This window comes from Dermochelys coriacea, chromosome 22 (assembly GCF_009764565.3).
Source record: "Dermochelys coriacea isolate rDerCor1 chromosome 22, rDerCor1.pri.v4, whole genome shotgun sequence".
Classification (NCBI taxonomy): domain Eukaryota; kingdom Metazoa; phylum Chordata; order Testudines; family Dermochelyidae; genus Dermochelys; species Dermochelys coriacea.
The window spans coordinates 5,298,206-5,319,348 of record NC_050089.1 but is presented as its reverse complement, the minus strand read 5'-3'; the positions used below and the strand labels follow the sequence as shown (position 1 = coordinate 5,319,348).

Below are 21,143 nucleotides of genomic sequence, written 5' to 3'. Positions count from 1 at the left end.
TGGGAGGAGCTAACACTATAGAGCATAAAGGGCAGGAGCCAGTTACATATCTACTGGGGATGTCCTTACCCTGAGGGAATCACTTGCAGGTGATTTCTACCTCCTTTGTGCTCCCCAGTTGGATTACTAGTTCTGTTTGTGGCTCCTTGACCTTTTTGAAATAAGATGCTCATCTCTCCGGTTGGAAAGGTTTGATACCCCTGCTGTAAAATAAGGGGGCAGAAGGATAGCTTGAGCTGTGAAAATTACTGTCCGTGGTGCTGAAAGATCTAAAACAGATAAATCTTGCCCTGACCAGAAGTTGGTGCCCCAGCCTACTTCAGAATCTTGAGTTGAGGCATGTCTCAGCTCATCTGAATCCTATGAAGGTGCAAAAATTGAAAGGAAGGGTTGATTTAGGCTGATATAAATACAGGGCAGCCTCATGGCTGTGGTGTGTCTGTGGAAGTCATGTTGGACTGAGTCAGGACTCTGCGTTTCAGTTCAATTGACTTATTATGTGACCTTAGCCAAGACACTACACTTTGGTCTTTGCAACTGGCTTAGCTATCCACCACATATATCTACAGGCATGTTGAACAATCTTCACTGGTCAGAACAGGTAGACATGATCATATATCAACTCAAGGGTCCCAAGGATATAAAGAAGGCACTGTCTTGAATTCCTTTTTACAAGGCTTTCCTGGAAATGATGGAATCTTCTCTATTTTGATTTAATAGGGAATTCAAATTATGCTAATATTGCCAAAGTTACCATGGATGCAATAACAGTCCTTTCAGTGACCACAAACAGCCTAGAGACATTTTGTTCCATGACACAATTAGTCTTCTAAGGTGTGTTCATTCTGTTAGCATAACAACAAACCAAAGAGGAGCTGAACAGTTCAGACACTCGTGATAGTCCCTAGCCAATGATTTAAGTAGTCATTGTTTGCTCTGTGTGTGTATGTTGGGGCTCAGTGAGGCTAAGGGATGATAGGATATTTTCTGATGGAGCTCTGTTTATGGTTCACATGGGTAGCTCCTACCTCCAGAATGGAGCAGAGGATTGAAATGGGAACCATTCCCCCCTCCCTTTGCTGGTTTTCCATTGTTCCCATATATTAGCATCTTCTTGGCAGCATGTTACATAAAATCAGGAGGGTAAGGTAACCCACTTCCACCTTGACCCACACTTGCCCTTTCAAAAGTTAAATAGAGGGAGGAGGGTTATGATCACCCACATTACTGAAGTTCATGTGCATCAACAATAAAAGCAATACTGGCAAACTCTAGGATCCCATATAAGGTTCTTCTGAGTCAGCTTGTTATGGGCTTGAACCCTGTATGAAGATGCAGAATTGCTGCTGAGTCATGCTAGTAGGAATTGTCTCTGGAGAAAGTGAACTGAGGGACAAGGGCAGAGGAAGCCTAATTAAAGAGAGAGGGGCTTACACCACAAAGTTCTGATCTAGATCTGGATTTCCCCAGTAAAAGAATGTTTTGGTCAGAGTTTTAGTTCATCTCCAAGATATTTAGCTAGAAGCACTTGCTTGGTTCTCAAGTAATCTGAATATTATTAGAATTATTGTAGCATGTAGAAGCTACAGCTGAGATCGGGGGCCCATTGCATTAGGCCCTTGACAAACACATTGTAAGATACAGTCCCTGCCCCAAAGAATTTACAGTCAGACAGACATGACAAAGTGGGGGAGACTTGAAATATTTGGGCTTCTCTGCACAGTGCACTAGTCCACACTGACAGGGTTTAAGTTTAAGTCTGCACCAGTGTGGTTCCCACTAACTGGGCCATGTGGACCCTGTTTGTGTGCATATTAATGTAATACTGTAATTAGTGTAATACACAATAGGGAACTTTCAGTGCATACCAGCAGGGTCCACATGGACTGTTTAGTGCAGACTAAAACTTACACCCCCGTTGGTGCAGACTAATGCATTGTGTAACAAGCCTGTACTCTCGTTTAGAGGAGAGCTGAGGCCCAGAGGTTAAATGACTTGCCCAATGTCACACAGAATTGTGGCAGAACTGGAAACTGAACCCAAGTTTTCCCCAAGTCCCAGTCCAGGGTCTTAACCTCAAGTGCATCTTTCCCTATATGAAGATTTCTGAAGTAGTTTTCCGTGCTTCCATTAGCACTGTAAGTTAGAAGAAATATTACAACAATATGAAACTGATAAATGTTAATGAGTTACTGCCCCTGTCTGTTTTCGTCCCTAGTTCTGCACCATTGTTTGCCCACCATTTTTATGCATCTAGTGCTGCGCACACATCTCTGGTCTCAATTTTTTGTTTCTCCTTTTCATGTATTTGTGGGTAGTCGCATCAGAGCAGGTAGACTGTTGTTATTATCTCACTTCACTAGTCTGCCAACAGCTTTTCGGTTAGCCTGCATCTGAAGTGTTGAAGCTGTCAAGTACAGCAATATACAAGGTGTGCATGGTGCACACAGCTGTGGTGTTAGCAGAATGTTTTCTGTGCCCTGCACTAATATTGTACCCATGTGGCTTTGCAACTCTCCTATTAAGGATCTGCACTCTTATCACTTCTAGAAGCCGCACTTGAAATTTGTGCCTGTAGCAGAGACTTACCCAGTCTGGCCTCAGGCCTGTTCCCAGCCTCAGTTTCTCCTCTCAGCAGTCATTTGTGGGCTGCTGTGGTGCTCTTATGAAGGAGCTTCAGTGTTTTACTAGCACTGACTTAACCCCTTCTTTCCTTGTTCACAGCCATGGCTCCCCTACCCCTACCGTGCTAGCATAGGGGAATCTACATCTTCCCTGCACTACAAGTCACCAGCCCTGCAACTCTAAACAGTCAGGCTGTGCACCTCATAACCTTTCCTTCCAGGGGTCTCTTCCTGGCCCTTTTCTGCCTGAGTGCCTGCTCTCTACCAAAACACTCACACCCAGGCCTGTTCTCCTTTGCATCTCTCTCCTGACTGCCTTCAGGCTGCCCCTCTATCTCCCAGCAGGCTTGGTTCTTAACCACATGCTCCCTTATCGCAGGACATTCCTGCCTGGAGAGGTAAAGTAGTCACAGGTGAGGCTCAGCCTAAATGTCCTTAAAGGGCTAGTTTACAGCCTGGGACGCTGTCCCATTTTTCTAGGTGCTGTACAAACACTGAATAAGGGACAGATCCTGCCTCAAAGAGCTTACAGTCAATGGCCCTAATTCAGGAAAGCTTAAAGCTAAACATATGCTCACGTATTCTCCTGACTCAGAGTCTAAGTAGACATGATAGTGAATAGAAAGGAAGAGAAATAGAGGCACACAGAGAAAAAGTGACTTGCCCAAGGTCACACAGTAAGTCAGGGGCAGAGGCAGGAACAGAACCCAGCCCTCCAGCTGCTGGCCTAGCCATTGAGCCACACAGCAACCCTTGCTACTACAAGTAATCAGCTGTAGCACCCTGTGCTAAGCTAGCTATTCAGTCATACCACCACATCAAATTCATCATTAGTCTAAATCTTTATTATTTATATTGTGGTAGCACCTGGACACCTGAGCCCCACCATGCTGAGTGCTGTACAAAGGCATAACAAAGAGATAGTCCCTGCCCCAAAGAGCTTACAACCTAACTGTAAGATGGCAGACCACAGGTCGGTAAAGCAGACAGACAGGAAGAGCACATGGTAACAAAGAGACAATTATGAATCAATAAAATTATATATTGTGAAATTAAATATGCCACAATACAATCAAATGCACTTCTCTCTGCTACTGTTTCATACAGCATTTGGGGAGTCGCTCCTGCCTGAATCATGATCTCTGAGTTCCCACTTCCTTCCTGTGCTAATCACTGCTTGAACTATGTGGCCTGTCTGGTGATGAAAAGATGTCACATTCTGGGGAGAACAGAACCCAAATGAGCTTCTGTTTGCTTCCTTCCATCAGGAAAAGAATCTCCCTGTCTGTGCCTGGCATCTGTCTCTCCTCTTTCTATTCTGGGAGGAACAGAAACAGCTGAGCTCAGATGCTGTATGTGAGGGAGGCAGATGGGGTGTGAATTCAGTAGTGATTGCATTGCTCACTTGTTTGGCATAAAAATGATGGACAAATGATGAACAGTGAGAGATGAGCACAGGGAGGGGCTATTGTTATTTAATTTTTCTCCCTTTAATATTTGTCATATTTGTGTCTATTCTTGTGATTTTCACTGTCATTCAACTGCCACTATAACCTCAATATTTAGAGTCTCATTTTGCCATCTTGACACATGCTAAATAGTACCTTACTCAGTGAGCAGTTCCAGTGAACTGCTTTCCCATGGTGCATTTCTCTTGGCTTGGGGCAATGAAAACGACCAATCAGTTTCGCTCCCCAGTCATTTCCACGCTTAGGTTCTCATGTACTAGCTCCATAATGCAATGTTTGAGTTGCAAAAGCAGCATGGTTAAAGTATTTGGTTTCCAACGGTCTCCACTGGAGTGAAAACATAAATTTGTGGAATGTTTCATTAGCCTGGGGTTTTGTAACAGTTTAAGTATGCAAAATCTAAATCAATGTGGCAGCTTGTGGACTAAGACAATATACCATGTGAGCAAATTTTTGAATAAGTTATTTGTGCCTCTCATTTGTGACCAGAACCTCAAAATGCCTTAGGCCACAAATACAATGAGTTCGGTGGGTTCTTAGCCTAATGGCTATGGCCCAGATCCTCAGAGGTATTTAGGCTCCTAACTTCTGAAGAGCTCTCTGTAAGCTTGAAAGCTTGTCTCGCTCACCAACAGAAGTTGGTCCAATGAAAGATATTACCTCACCTGCCTCGTCTCATTGAAATCACTGGAAGTTAGGAGTCTGAATACCTTTGAGGATTTGGGCCTATTTGTGCATGTTACTAAAACACCACATCATTTGAGCTGGTTAATATTCTCCCGAGGAGAAACTGCTACAGGTCAGAGCAAGGTGCATTGGCAGAGCTGTCTGGGGACCCCAAGACTGGAATATCAGAAGGTGTGGCAAGTCAGTCATGAGGAGCATTGGCAGAGTTATTACAGGTGGAAGGGGAGCAGGACAGCATAGCAGCGGGTGCAGTAGGTCAGGATTGAGGAGCACTGGTAGAGTTGTGTTTGGAGCCAAGACTGGAAGAACAGAGAGTGTTGCAGCTCAGGATTGAGGTGAATCGACAGAGCTGGGTAGCCTGACAGATGACATAAAAACAAATCCTACAAACATCTGAAAGGAACAATGATATGTTTTTGACAGAGGAAGGTGCTCCTTGGCCAATATAGGATGCAATCTTGGCCACAATTGATGTCAATGGCAAAACTCCCCTTGAGCTCAATGGGGCCAGGATTTCCCCCAGAGGTTCTGATTCTGCACCACTTCTCACCAGGGGTGAATCAGGACTACTGTCACTGAAATCAGTGAAATTGCACTGGGACCAACGTGACTGAAAAAAAAGAATCAGGCCATTTAATATTCCAGTGTGGGTTTCACAGTTGGTAGGAGTTTTATGTATATTTCAATTGAAAAGTTGGGAGCCAAAGAAGGGAGCATTTGAGGCTTGAATTTGCTCTCTGTTACAATTCTCCCTTTTCAATGTTAAATGAGATTCAATTAAATTCAATAGATACTCAATAAACCAATTGCAATTGTGCTGCCTCTTGCTCATGACCCCATCCTTGCTTCTACAGCCATTGCTTTGAATGCAATCTATACAGCCTCATTTAGGAGCCTCTGAACACTTGTCATCACTGTTGGCAAATGGAAGCTTGTTTATTTAGGTCTGTGCTACTTTACCAGTGGCTCAGGCGAGGCTGTTTCTTCCCTGCTATTTCTCTGCGTGTTTGTGTAGCGCTAATTTAAAGGCTCAGCTTTCTGCTGAGTTCTGCACCTGCCCCCTAATCACTGTCAGAAGCGCTAATGTGGCTATCCATCTGCTGTGTCTGCTGAACTAGTTCTGTCATTTCAGGGGGTAGTTAGACTGATGAGTAACCTGGGCATTAGCAAATGACCATCTCATGTGTACCTTTATGTACAGAGATGTCCCTGACATTCCCTTTTGCCAGTGCCCGAAGGTGGGCTGACATTCAAATAGCATGTGAATAGAACAGCATAATTATACAATCCTTTCTCCTCACATGAATAAGGCCTCATTCTTACTGGTTTATACTGGTGTAAAGGAGCTCAAGATTTGGTCCATAGTTTTTATTCATGTGAGTCGTCCCACTGTGCCAAACTCGGTTACACCAGTATATATTCATTTGGAGTAACCTTATTCACCCTGATTACCACCATTATCTAATCTAATCTACCCCCATACACACCATCTATATCTATCTAATCTATCAAATGGTAAAAAAATACCGTTCTCTGTACTTTTAATATGTTCCATTAAACTGATGAGGTATATAAGAACGACTGAGACAACAGATTTATAATAGACCTATCTAAAGCAGGCCAAACTTTTACACTTGAGCACAATAGAAATATCTAAATAAACTTCAGAGAGACGACCAATTTTTGTTGGTGAGAGAGACAAGCTTTCAGGCTTACACAGAGCTCTTTGGGACCAACAGGGCTAAACCACCCTGGCATACATAAATACACTTTGTACTTTGAGTAATTGGTGTGCAAAACCTGAGTAGTTGCACCTACAATGCGGGTAGCTTGGTATGTCCATGAATAATTAGATGCTTGGCAAATGCCAATGCAGAGCTTTGGGGTGTGCAAACATTTCTGGGGTGTAGATGCCTTTTGGGGCAGTACCTAAGGTGCATGTCCCTGTTTTCCATATAGGTTTATATTAAAATTTGATCCAAGATATTTAATATTAATCTCCCTCAAGATTCATGTCTCTCTTGTCTTCTACCCTCATAACACTCATACTTGCAGAGCACTGTCCGCGGTCCTTTCCCCAGCTCTGCAGCATCTCCTCCTGCTCCACTCTTGTGCCCAGACACCTCTGTTTTGATCTGTAGGACTCAGCTATTCCATTCCTGGGCTGTCCCCACACAGCTCTGCCACTCAGCCCCCACTCTTTAGCATCCTCTTGTTGTTCCAATATTGCCCATCTCAAAAGAAGAATTGTCGGCATGGAACTCTGGATATGAGTCAGCAGTGTGCCCTTGTTGCCAAGAAGGCCAATGGCATTTTGGGTTGTATAAGTAGGGGCATAGCGAGCAGATCGAGGGACGTGATCGTTCCCCTCTATTCGACACTGGTGAGGCCTCATCTGGAGTACTGTGTCCAGTTTTGGGCCCCACACTACAGGAAGGATGTGGATAAATTGGAAAGAGTACAACGAAGGGCAACGAAAATGATTAGGGGTCTAGAGCACATGACTTATGAGGAGAGGCTGAGGGAGCTGGGATTGTTTAGTCTGCAGAAGAGAAGAATGAGGGGGGATTTGATAGCTGCTTTCAACTACCTGAAAGGGGGTTTCAAAGAGGATGGCTCTAGACTGTTCTCAATGGTAGCAGATGACAGAACGAGGAGTAATGGTCTCAAGTTGCAATGGGGGAGGTTTAGATTGGATATTAGGAAAAACTTTTCACTAAGAGGGTGGTGAAACACTGGAATGCGTTACCTAGGGAGGTGGTAGAATCTCCTTCCTTAGAGGTTTTTAAGGTCAGGCTTGACAAAGCCCTAGCTGGGATGATTTAACTGGGACTTGGTCCTGCTTTGAGCAGGGGGTTGGACTAGATGACCTTCTGGGGTCCCTTCCAACCCTGATATTCTATGATTCTATGATTCTATGATTAATAATGATGCCAAATGGGGCATCTTTTGTGGGGTGATGTTGTGGAGCTGATTTTGTTTACACCTTTAGTCCACTTTGGAATCCAGGTTTCCAGAGATGAAAATTTAATGTATTATCTTCAGTGTCATTTAAAATGCAGGAATTAAGCTATTTAGGGACAAGTCCCCGTGGTGTTCTGTGAAAACTACTCTATCTTAGAGGCTGGAGTAGCCTCTGAGAGCCCACTGCCCTTCCTCCACAGATGCAAAGACCCTGCAGCTGACATTCTTTGCCCCCAGTTCTAGGCGGGAAGCCCCAAATTCTACCACCCTGTGTTCCCATCACTGGTTCGCAGTGATAGAGCCATACTACTTCTGCAACAACAGGCTCCCGTGAGTCTCAGCCGTGAGGGCAAGACAGGCCCTTCATGACTTCCCTTCCCGTGTACAGTCGGCCATGTGATAACTGACAATCAATTACCAAGTATAACTACAGGGGCTGATCTCACAGCCCTTGCTCTGGAGATGTCCTTGGATCTACTCCCAGGGATCACAGAAAAAAAGGTTGCAGAGTATGATCCAAACTTCAGATGATTGATTTCACCTAGTGAAGGCAGAGGCGTGCACTAAACGAAATTCTTTTGTAACATCGGGTAAAACATCCCCATTCCAAAGGGCTTTAAAGGGGTCCCTGCCATTGGCTACTTCTGTTCTTTTCTTTCCCTGTAGTTCACCCCAGGGAGAGACTTGGTTTATTGCACATTTTAAAAGATTATGAAGATATGTGAGGACCTCCTCCCCAGAAGCATGATTTCTGCACATGCCACCAATTTCCCTGGTTCTTAAAAATAAATACATACGTACATACATACATTAGACTTGTTAATAAATCATGGAAACAAAGAATAATGGACCCAAGCTTTATTGTAATGAGATATGGATCTACTTTTGTCTTGCAAACTCAGATCCATCAATACACACACATCACGTACCACACACCAATCTCCCCCCCACACACACACTCAAAACACACTACAACACACACAAACACATCGCTCCCATATGCACTCCTAATTACGTACACCCTACGCACACTGCAAACACACAAAAATATACACAACAAACACTGCAATTATTGCTATCCTGGAAACATACCAACACACAAACAAAATTACATAACTGAATGCACTCAACCTAACACACATATCCTGAACATCCCCCAGAAACATACTGCATTTACACTCCTTGCTCAAAAACAGCCACATATACTATTTACATGAGCCCTGTGCACACACCAACACACATCAGTAGCTACACACACAAACACAAGGCATACACAACCATGTCCATACCAACATGGAAACCTATGCACCTAAATACCCCACATGGTACGTATCAATTCCCATCCCAATACACAAATCTCCACAAACAAAGACTTACTCAATAGCCATTCACGCAAACAGCCCAAGCCCCACATATACACAGCATGCTCCAGCTCAGGCCCACCATTCTAAATTTAATTTCAGTTGTTTGTTTCCACTATGCGACCATTACAATAGTTTTGGATCAAACAAAGGCATTTTTACTGTGTGCTTTTGCTTCGTTTTTTAATCCGCCTGCATTTTTCTCGTTGTGGCAGGATATTCAGGAAACACCTTGCTAATGCTGGGGAATTAATGAGCTGTGAGAGTAGATACAAAGAGAGAATTGCTTATTGTGAAGCCTTCCTTGTTCAGCTTGGTTTGGTTTGTGGAGGGGGGTTTCTCTTGTTTTTCTCAAGCAAAGGCACTTTAAAATCCTGTGTCCACTGGTTTTCCCCAGTGCAGGATTTTTTTAAACCCTTCTATTTTTGTCTAATGCCTCTGCTGCTAAAATATACTTAGAAAGAAGTAGACCTGGCTGTTGCCCCCCTCCCACATCCGTTCCCCTTTCATAGACTCAGAGATTGTATTGCCAGAAGAGATAGTAGCTCATCTAGTCTGTCCTCCTATATAACACAGGCCAGAGAACTTCATCCAGTTACCCCCGTATTGAGCCTAGTTACTTGTGTTTGACTAAAGCATATCACCTAGAAAGGCATCCAGTCTTGATCTGAAGATTTCAAGAGTTGGAGAATCCATCACTTCCTTTGGTAGTTTGGTCCAGTGGTTAATTGCACTGTTAAAATTTACACCTTATTTAACATAAGAATGGTTATACTGGGTCAGACCAAAGGTCCATCTAGCCCAGTATCCTGTCTTCCAACAGTGGCCAATGCCATGTGCTTCAGAGGGAATAAACAGACCAGGTAATCATCAAGTGATCCATCCTCTGTCACCCATTCCCAGCTTCTGGCAAACAGAGGTTAAGGACACTTCAGAACATGGCATTGCATCCCTGCCCATCCTAGCTTATAGCTATTGTTGGACTTATCCTCCATGAACTTATCTAGATTTTACTGAACCCTGTTATAGGCTTGGCCTTCACAACACCTTGCTGTTAATTTAATTTGATGACTCCTAGTTCTTGAGTTATGAGAAGGAATAAATAACACTTCCTTATTTATGTTCTCCAAGCCAGTCATGATTTTATAGACATCTATAGTAATCTCTTTTCCAAGCTGAAAAGTCTCAATCTTACACATCTCTTCTCATATGGAAGCCATTCCAAACCCCTAATCATTTTTGTTGTACCTTTTCCAATTCCAATATATCTTTTTTGAGATGGGGAGACCAAGTCTGCATTCAAGATGTGGGCATACCATGGATTTATATAGAGGCAATATGATGTTTTCTGCCTTATTATCTACCCCTTTCCTAATGATCCCCAAAATTCTGTTCATTTTTTTGACTGCCGCTGCACACGGAGCATGTTTTGAGAAAACTATCCACAATGACTCCAAGATCACTTTCTTGAGTGGTAACAGCTAATTTAGACCCCATCATTTTATATATAGCTGGGATTATGTTTTCTAATGTGCATTACTTTGCATTTATCAACATTGAATTTCATCTGCCATTTTGTTGCCCAGTCACCCAGTTTTGTGAGATCCCTTTGTAACTCTTGTAATTTCTAATTTGAATTTGTCTAGCTGCAGCTTCCAGCCATTGGAAGAGCTGTCATTCATTTTTAGACCCAGATCTACCCCCTTGCTGTTATCTCTCATTTATTGTTTTGAATTTATTTCCATCAGAAACACTGAATCATGAAGCTGAGATAAGGGAGAATGTTATTTATGCTCAAGTAATTAATATCCCATGATAAGCCTTCTGCATTGCCAGCCATATCTGCTACAATTCATGGGAGGGAGGATTGTTGCCAGAATGTATTAAGCAGCAGTTTGGCAAATGATGGAGAGGATACTTAATTAAGTTACAGAGAAACTAGACAAGCTTTCAATCTATTTATAAAAGTGGTAGCAGTTCCCATTTCAAGGCCAGTGAAAGGAAGACAAATACAGAGGACCTCGAGTCTGATCTCATGCATGATGACAAAATCAGGAATAACTCCAGTACACTTAGACTGTTGTAAGATACAGGAGAATTGGCCACTGGTATTTTGTTATATAAATTCAAGGCTGAGTTCTGCTCTAGGTTATGCCAGGCCCAGGTAAATCTGGAGTGGCTCCAATGAAGCATAGTGAGTCACTCCAGATTCGTACTGGTGTAACAGAGCAGAACTTGACCCTTAAATATCAAAGGATGGGATAGCATTCGGAAGAGGATGGTTTCATTTGCACACCTTATTGAACGTGCCAAAATATACACAAAGCTGGTTTGAGGCCAACAAGAGGGTGTTGATAATATTTCTTCTACTACAATTAGCGCCTGATCTTACAATTCTTGCTCAAATTAGTATTATTATCAGCATTCATTGTTTGAATTACGGCAGCACCTAGAGGTCTCAAATGAGACCAGGACCCTGTTGTGCTAGGTGCTGTACAAACACATAGTGAGAGACAGTCCCCACCCCAAAGAGTTCAGTGTAAAGTCTCAGTGATGTCAACAGATCATATTTTGCTCTCTCTGCAAAGGCTGCAATTCTGGAATAACTCCTTTCAAGTCAATGGAATTACATTGACATAACGGAGTGGTTCTCAGATACGACATTGACAAAGGGTACTTTAGTTCCTAGACAGATAGATAGATTAGATAGATAGATGGGGTGTATGGGGTTAGATAGATAGATGTAGTTATTTCCATTGTGTTCAAGTGTGAAAGTTTGGCCTGCTTTAGATAGGTCTATTATAAATCTGTTGTCTCAGTAGTTCTTATATATCTCATCAGCTTTAACGGAACATATTAAAAGTACATGGAAAACCATAGAGTGGTATTTTTTTCCAGTATAGGAAACAATAATAGCAGAAATCACACTGATGAGGCTTGGGGGACCAATTCAGCATGTGTTTAATTTTAAACCCATGAGTCTGCCCAGGCAAATTAATCATCTAAGGACCTTGCTGAATAGCAGGGACATTAAGGTGCTTGTGTCATCACACATGCCGAAAGGCCAATGCATTCTGAGATAGAGTTATGCTATCATTGGGCACACTGCTACATTTAAGCAGCTTCAGGGCTTGTCTGCACTACTGATGCCATGGGGCAAGGCCATGATGCCACAGGTATGCTGCTGTAGATCCGTAGACACTTCCTACAATGCCAGAAGGGGTTTTCCCATCGCTGTAGGAATCCACCTCTCCAGGTAAAGCTACTGATGGAAATATTCTTCTGTTGCCCTAGCTTATTCTATACCAGGGGTTAGGCTGGCACAGCCATAGCTTTGTTAATCTACATTTTAAGTGCAGACCCAGGCCCTAGTGGTCGACGGTGTGGAGTGCTTGATTTTAGGAAGAATCCTAACAGCATACGATGCATGATTTGCAGGTTTGACACTATTTTCAAAAGCAGTTTTCCAGGGCACTGAGCCCCAGGAATCCACAGGGTTCTCCCCTTTCGAGCTGCTGTATGGGAGGAGAATGAGGGGACCCCTGGACTTGATGAGGGATAAATGGGAGGTGAAGACCTCTCCTGCTGGACATTCAGTGGTGGACCATTATACTATCTGGGAAAAGCTCACTGAGCTCATGAGTTTGTCCAGGGAGAATCAAGCCAGGGCCCCAGAGAAACACAAGGTCTGGTAGGACCACATGGAGCATGCCCACTCCTATGGCACAGGGGACCTGGTGATAATCCTCATCCCAGTGTGAAAGAATAAGCTTCACGTTGCCTGGACAGGTCCTTTATGAATTGGCCAGTTTATCTCAAGAGGGTACAGAACAGCAATCATCTTAAGCTGAGGCCTCAGGATCAAACCCCAGTGCAATCTTTGCAGCTCCCCATCCCTATAATCACACAGGAGCCCCAGCTTCCCAGGACTTGAATGCTGAATAAACTGGACAGGTCAGTTCATCGTGCAGAGCTTAACTGCTCCTTTGGAAGGTGTGAAATTACCTCTGCCTTGCAAAGATCAGCTCTGGTTTCACTTTCCACTTATTCTCCCTGACATCAGGAGCACACTTGAGCCATGGACTGAAGGCTCCTGGAAAACAATTTTCACAGATAATTATTTCTTAGATGTAGGCAGCTTTCCCCTGTCCCCTCCTGGGTTTAGTCGTTTTTCTGTCCTGCTTTGTGGAACTAGAGCCCAACCCTGCTCCCATTGTAGTCATGTCCAAGAACTCCCAGGGGCTTCAGGAGCCCTTTAGCTGGAGGACAGCTGATCTCCAAGATAAAGCATTCCCAATATACTGGGAGATGTAACTGGTAGGTCAATGGTGAGCCCACCAAGATGTTACTGAAGAGTCCTTCATGAACACCCTGGGATGGTATGGCTTGAGAGTGCCAGGACAATGGCACTGATAGTCCAGTTAGGGCTCTTTATATGAGGGAAATACCACTTTATATCAGTGGAAATACCTGGATGTAGTTAAACTAGTGAAGCCACCTAATGTGGACACATTGAACCTGTGATAAACAATGCAGCTTACTGGGGTAAATCACACTCATGTGAGCCCCATTCTGAACCAATGCAGTGTGTCTACATTAAGGGTGACATCCTGACCCCCCTGACATCAACAGGGGTTTTGCCATTGACTTTGGTGGAGCCAGGATTTCAACTCATGACCCAGATCCTCAAAGGTGTTTAGGCTCCCAATTTCCATTGTAAGCCTTTGAGAATCAGGGCCCATGTGTTTACACTAGCTTAACTACATGCTGTACTTATGTGAAAGCAAATTTCCATTGTCTAAAGAAACCGTAAGGAAAAACAGCATTGAAACATTTGTTTTAAAGAAAAGCAGAGAACTTTGCATACAGTGAAGCAGAGTAACAAGGTCACCTTTGGCACCTCTCCACCCCTAACTGGAAACACGATGTTCAGAAGTGAGCTGTAGCTCACGAAAGCTTATGCTCAAATAAATTTGTTAGTCTCTAAGGTGCCACAAGTACTCCTTTTCTTTTAGCTTTCTGGTTATCACCCCAGAGATTATGTAAAACAGATTTGTGTGTGTGTTTAATTTCTAAAGCCTCGTGAACACTGTTCCCTCTAAGTTGTGTGCATGAACACAGATCCTAAACCCCGTGCGCACAGCAAAACACCGCGCACATAAAAATTTGCACAGAAGAAATTTTTTGCTCACACGGCCTGTCAAAAATTACAGGGAACATTGCTCGTGAACCAAATTCAGATCTGTTGTAAGTGGATGCAATCCCAATGATTTCAGTTATATCGAAGCTGCTTCTGCAAGAGCTGAATTTCACCTAGTGATTACATATAAATCCAGAATCAATGCCAGGTGGGCACAGAAATACAGATTAAGGTTATGTCTACATGGCCCAGCAGTTCGGACCACGGGGGTATGAATTGCAGCATGCATTAGCATGTTGTGACTTCCCTGTGTGGACACTGCAGGTGCGAACTAAAAGGTACCTAGTTTGCCTTAATGTCGCCATCTTTAAACAGGACTAAGTTAACGGAAATGAGGTACCTGTTAGTCTGTGCCCACAGCATCCATACAGGGGAGTTACAGCATAGCATGAGACCGTATGCTACAATTCACACCCCCTTTTTCTAAACCGTGGAGCTGTGTAGATAGCCCCGAGTCTCCTCCTCCCCACCCCAATTGCTCGCAGAAGCAACATGTGGCCAAATTAAATTCTGTTACCGTTGTGTAAATCTGGAATATCTCCACTCAAATTGATAAGCAAACGGAATACATCTTAACCGGTAGCAGTAGTACCATTTATCCTCTAAATGGACCAGACTTTAGAGAGGGACCTGGAACTCATTGCCATGGATCAAAAGTGGGGATTGAATCTGGGACACACAGGTCCAAAAACCATTATCATGGGCAAGATTTATACAGCCCATGACGACAAACCATGCACTGAGCAGCATGGCTGTCCAAAACAATTACACCAGAGATGGCACTGTACCAGTTTCGGAAGAAAGCCTGACCAGTAGGATGCACATGATAAAGAGGCCACAACACAAAGCCAGGGTGAGAAATGCCTGATTTATCTCAGAAGAGAGACCCGTCATCCCACTGTTAGATGTTTCAGCCTGTCGGAAATGAATCATGGTGGACACAGTTCAGGAGGAAAACTCTAAAACACCATGTGCAATCACTAGGAAGCTGGATACAGGAGGGGATTTTTCTTTCCTCTCTTTTAATTTAGCAGTAATAATGTCTACAGTGCATGGACTTGTAAATTAAGTGAAGGTACGAAACTACATTCTTCTTACTGAGATGGGAGATTGTTAGCTTGTTTTATGTTTTCTCTTTTTAAATATCCCCTGAAAGAGAAATAATTTTGACCAATCAAAGAGTCTCTTCCAGAGCAATCTGTGGGGGAACGTCAACAGTAATAACACCTCTTATCTAGCATGTCTTGTCCATAGTCCTCAAAATGCTTTGAAAATGTGGATAAAGTACCATTACCCTAGTTTTACAGATGGGAGAAACTGAGGCACAGGGCTATGGAGTGACTTGTCCAAGGTCACCCAAAGGTGGGTAGCAGAGCTGGGAATAGAACCCATATCTCTTGACTGCCAGGCTAGTACCCTAACCACTGGATCCCACTGTTTCCCCAGTAGGAGCACATGTATTGTCTATTGTCCAGTACAGATCCACGTGCTATACAGACATATCTGCCTTCACCTCTCCTGCTGTTCCATTGGCTCCATTCATCCCAGCCACCTCCCTTCCTTCATCTTCCACTTCCTGTTCCTCTTTTGCTGTCTCTGCTTCCCTGCCACTGTTCAGGAGGGTGGCGCTGGAGAGGTGGCGGAGGAGCCGGCCCTCTTGAAAAGATTCGGACAGCTCCTTGGCACAGCACGTGGGGGTGTTGGTTTCGTAGGTGCTGTGGAAGCTGTTGTAGTCGACTTCGTAAAAGTCTTTCTCGAGGGTGAGGACAGGCGTGAAGCGGTGTCCCCATAGCACCTCAGTGTCCATGTAGGAGCTCCGGGCCTGGCAAGTCATCCCTGCGTCAGGAGAGGAGACAAAGACATATTAAATGCAAAGCTCTGTTGCGTGCCCATGCTATCCTGCTACTATTTACAAGTGCTTTGGTGGATTTCCATACCTGCTAGCTCTGGGACATGGAAAAGGTCTTCTCGTAACAAGCCTCAGAAGAGGCTGTAGCACAAAAAGCCGGGTATTCAAACACAGGGAACTGAACGGCCCCACTACAGCTTCTGCAGACAGGTGGAATGTTTGCAGTCCTGACACTGGGACTTATGGGGGGATGAGGTTTGATGACACTAATTAGTAGGCCAGAGTGGTTCTGGCATGGCCCCATGCTAGATTCCCATCTCCCCTCACTGCTCAGCTGATGCAAGTCAGTCTTGACCTTCTGGCTAGTCCAGTGCTGGGATCACACCATCCCTGCCATTACACCTCATCCCTGACCTGCCGTGTCCCCCCTATTCCAGCCCTGAACTCCCCCCGGTTCTGCCAAAACGCATCAGACCTGGCTTATATAGCACCTTGTTAATCTAACTTCAGTTCCCCCGACTGCTCTGTTGAAGCCCCCCAGGACAGACCTACACAGCCCCCTGCAATTCCAGTTCTCCCTGATCTAACTCAGCTCACCTGCAGAAACACCTGCTCTGCCATTCCACTATGGCACCTGCATGTGCTAGGCACTGAGGGCCCGGAGCTAACTATAGGAGCCTGAACCGAAGCCCATTGAAGGCAATGGGAGGATCTCCACTGAATGAGACTGAAATTTGTCCAACTTGTTCTCAGCCCAAGGCCGAGTGCTCATTTTACATATTCATATGTTTTGGGGAAGTTTGAGGAAAACCCTTTCAAGGGCAAAAATTCAGTCTTGGAATAAGTGAAATCACCTGCCTATTGCAAGGCTGAATTCTGTCCCAAATATTTGCCTTTTGTTTGGTTTACATGGAATTCATTCCAGGGAGATGTGGAAAGTTCGACCTCCCGACACTCTCATTGGTGCATGAGAGAGAGAGAGGCCTGCCTGGAATGAGATCAGAACATCTATTCAATTCAATTCCAAGCTGATACTCCCCGATCTCATTCTCACAACCCAAACAACATCACCATAAGAAGAAGGCTGTGATGGGGGGAAATGTTAGTGCCGGGGCATTTATGGTTCAGGGAGAAATATACCATATGTCCTCTAACACCTGGGCACAACAGGGGACAAACAAGTTGGGCTAGGAAATGTCCCCATCCTGTCAAGCTCAGGTGTGGGAAGACATAAGGTACCTCTTCTCCCAGAGCTGAGAACAGCCTCTCTCTCCTCTCACAGCCTACCATTCCTATCATTCTCTCCTCTCACAGCCTCAAGGGTTCTTCTTCTTTGGAGGCACCTCTGGAATTCACATTAACATGACTGAGCTGTGTCTGTCCATCAGGACCCCATCCGTTCTGTTTTATTTGTGGATATTCCCTAACGGTCTTCTTTTCCTTCATCCATGGATTGGTTTCAGCCCCTGGGCTGGAATGCAGCCAGAGAGGAGCACGGTCACTGGGTAGAATATACACTAAGTCCCTGTGCTGAAGGATGAAATTGACTGCAAATGAGGGAGCTAGAGAGGTACCCACAACCACAGGGGTTAGCAGTGAGGGAGAAAGATTTGCAGCTCCAGGCAGATAATATAGGAAGAGGAAGACTCAACTTGCTCCACTAACACAGGCATTTCCAGGGGGCCTTCTCAGGGGATGCCCCATACCTTAGTCTACCATAGTGGAGGGAGCAGCACCATGGCGGAAGTGATGTGGGTACCTCATACCATGCAGGCTTAGGCCTTTATAATGGGACAACCTCCTCCCCACCCCCCACGGTAGCAGTAATGCTTGGTAACTTCCATTTGGGCCTTTCAAGGGCTGTGCAAACATTAGCTATTCCGTCGGATGCATTTGGTGGAAACGCTTCCTCAGCTCTTGTCCCCTAATGCCCCTACTCTACTTGTGCTACATTGATGACATCTTCATCATCTGGACCCATGGAAAAGAAGCCCTTGAGGAATTCCACCATGATTTCAACAATTTCCATCCCACCATCAACCTCAGCCTGGACCAGTCCACACAAGAGATCCACTTCCTGGACACTCCGGTGCTAATACACGATGGTCACATAAACACCACCCTATATCGGAAACCTACTGACCACTATTCCTACCTACATGCCTCTAGCTTTCATCCAGATCATACCACACGATCCATTGTCTACAGCCAAGCTCTACGATATAACCGTATTTACTCCAACTCCTCAGACAGAGACAAACACCTACAAGATCTCTATCATGCATTCTTACAACTACAATACTCACCTGCTGAAGTGAAGAAACAGACTGACAGAGCCAGAAGAGTACCCAGAAGTCACCTACTACAGGACAGGCCCAACAAAGAAAATAACAGAACGCCACTAGCCATCACCTTCAGTCCCCAACTAAAACCTCTCCAACCGCATCATCAAGGATCTACAACCTATCCTGAAGGATGACCCATCACTCTCACAGATCTTGGGAGACAGACCAGTCCTTGTTTACAGACAGCCCCCCAACCTGAAGCAAATACTCACCAGCAACCACACACCACACAACAGAACCACTAAACCAGGAACCTATCCTTGCAACAAAGCCCGTTGCCAACTCTGTCCACATATCTATTCAGGGGACACCATCATAGGGCCTAATCACATCAGCCACACTATCAGAGGCTCGTTCACCTGCGCATCTACCAATGTGATATATGCCATCATGTGCCAGCAATGCCCCTCTGCCATGTACATTGATCAAACTGGACAGTCTCTACGTAAAGGAATAAATGGACACAAATCAGACGTCAAGAATTATAACATTCAAAAACCAGTCAGAGAACACTTCAATCTCTCCGGTCACTCGATTACAGACCTGAGGGTGGCTATCCATCAACAAAAAAACTTCAAAAACAGACTCCAACGAGAGACTGCTGAATTGGAATTAATTTGCAAACTGGATACAATTAACTTAGGCTTGAATAGAGACTGGGAAAGGATGAGTCATTACACAAAGTAAAACTATTTCCCCATGTATTTCTCCCCCCCACCCCACCCCCCACTGTTCCTCAGATGTTCTTGTTAACTGCTGGAAATGGCCTACCTTGCTTGTCACCATGAAAGGTTTTCCTCCTTTCCCCCCCTCCCTCCCGCTGCTGGTGATGGCTCATCTTAAGTGATCACTCTCCTTACAGTGTGTATGATAAAACCCATTGTTTCATATTCTCTGTGTGTGTATATAAATCTCCCCACTGTATTTTCCACCAAATGCATCCGATGAAGTGAGCTGTAGCTCACGAAAGCTTATGCTCAAATAAATTTGTTAGTCTCTAAGGTGCCACAAGTCCTCCTTTTCTTTTTGCGAATACAGACTAACACGGCTGCTACTCTGAAAGCTGTCATTAGCTATTCCCTTTCCCTCCCAAGTAGCATTATGATCTGTGGAAACTGAGGTATGGAGAAGTGAAGTGAATTTGCCACACAGCAAGTCAATGGCAGAGCCAGGAAATGAAACTACGTCCCCTGGTTTCCAGATCTATACTTCAAAGACCATTATGGCAACCAGGGGATCAGTCATGGGCATATACAACCAAAATTCTGACTGCAACAGGGCCTGCCTTTTCTGTATAAACTCTTAGGGTCCAATTCATTGCTGTTGTAATTCCACTGAATTCAGTCAGGTTAAAGCTTAGTTACATCAGAGAAAAATTTGGCCAATTTAAAAAAAAAAGAGAGAGAGCGATCTTAAACTGTCTCTGTGGCTGGCAATACCCAGCAGTGGGAAAACCTTAGCAGATCAGTGCAGAGGCTGGTTTCAGATGTGCACCCTGATCTGCATAGTGGATACAGTTATGACAATGATGCCTTCATTTTATGCACACTGCACCTTTACATTTGAAATGTAACATAGGAACTTATGTGGTCCTAACTACCATAGTATCTGAGCACCTCACAATCTCTGATGTATTTATCTTCACAACCCTCCTTGGAGGGAACGAAGTGCAATGTTACTATAATATAAGTGGGAAACTGCAGCACAGAGAGGCTAACTGACTTGCCCGAGGTCACAGAGGAAATCTGTGGTGGAGCAAAGAACTGAACCTGGGTCTCCTGAGCTAGTACTAGCCACTGGAATAGTCTTCCTTTGTAGTAACTGTGCCTGTCAGCACATTTTGTTCTCACAGATGCTGTAACCTTTTAGAGAGCCTGCACACACCTCCACCCTCTCTCCTGGAGAGTCACACACACAGCTCTTGCCTGGAGACTTTACTTTTGTTCTTTCTTGTTGCTTTCCTTAACCTAAAACAAAAGGCATTCAGGCCAGTAGGTATATGGCTGCTTTTTGTGCTTGGGGGAAGAAATGTAACATTTTGGGCTGCAAAACAGGGCTGGAAATTTCTCACACAGTTCTTTTCAAGGAGATTTCCAGAATTACTTGCTTCCAGGCAAGAACAACAAGTACAGTGTTAGTCACAGTGTTCTGGCACTTCTGCTTCCTGAACTGCCAGGAACTAGGAAGTGCAGAGGCTGCTGTGAAAAATAAAATAAGGAAGGAGGAAAGTTATCCCAACTGTTCTGAGCTTTGAGGAGAGGGTCTGTTTGAGATCTGGGCAACCATTCAGGAACAGGGGATACAAAACAGTCTGCAGATCTCTAGTAACAAGCTTCTTATGGGCAGGCCAGCGAGTGCCCAGACATAGATGCTACGGCACTGCACCATCAGGATAGATCGTGCTTGACATTCATTCCCTTATGCCAGGTTGGCATACAAGAGCAGAAGACTTATGTAGCTCTCAGGTCCTGTTATGCTGCTGAGTACTCACCTGCTTTTCTCCAAGAGATGTGGATCGCTCCCCCATCCTCACCCACCACCAGATAGCACTAGCTTCTACCTACCTCCTTATCCCTTAGTGAGAGGTTTTGTTGCAAGCCATTTTAAAACCTGGTGGGACATATTTGGGATGCCAGGACTGGCT

At 44.5% G+C, this 21,143-nt stretch overlaps 1 protein-coding gene across 1 annotated transcript in view; it reads right to left on the bottom strand.

Moving 5' to 3' along the window:
• The window catches only part of KCNJ5 (potassium inwardly rectifying channel subfamily J member 5), a 193,640-nt gene that overhangs the window by 86,179 nt on the left and 86,318 nt on the right, over nt 1–21,143 (bottom strand). The window contains exon 6 of the mRNA XM_043501047.1: nt 13,111–16,141. Within this exon, the coding sequence (XP_043356982.1) occupies nt 15,795–16,141 (347 nt within the window). The 3' untranslated portion in view covers nt 13,111–15,794. The remainder of the gene's footprint in view (nt 1–13,110; nt 16,142–21,143) is intronic.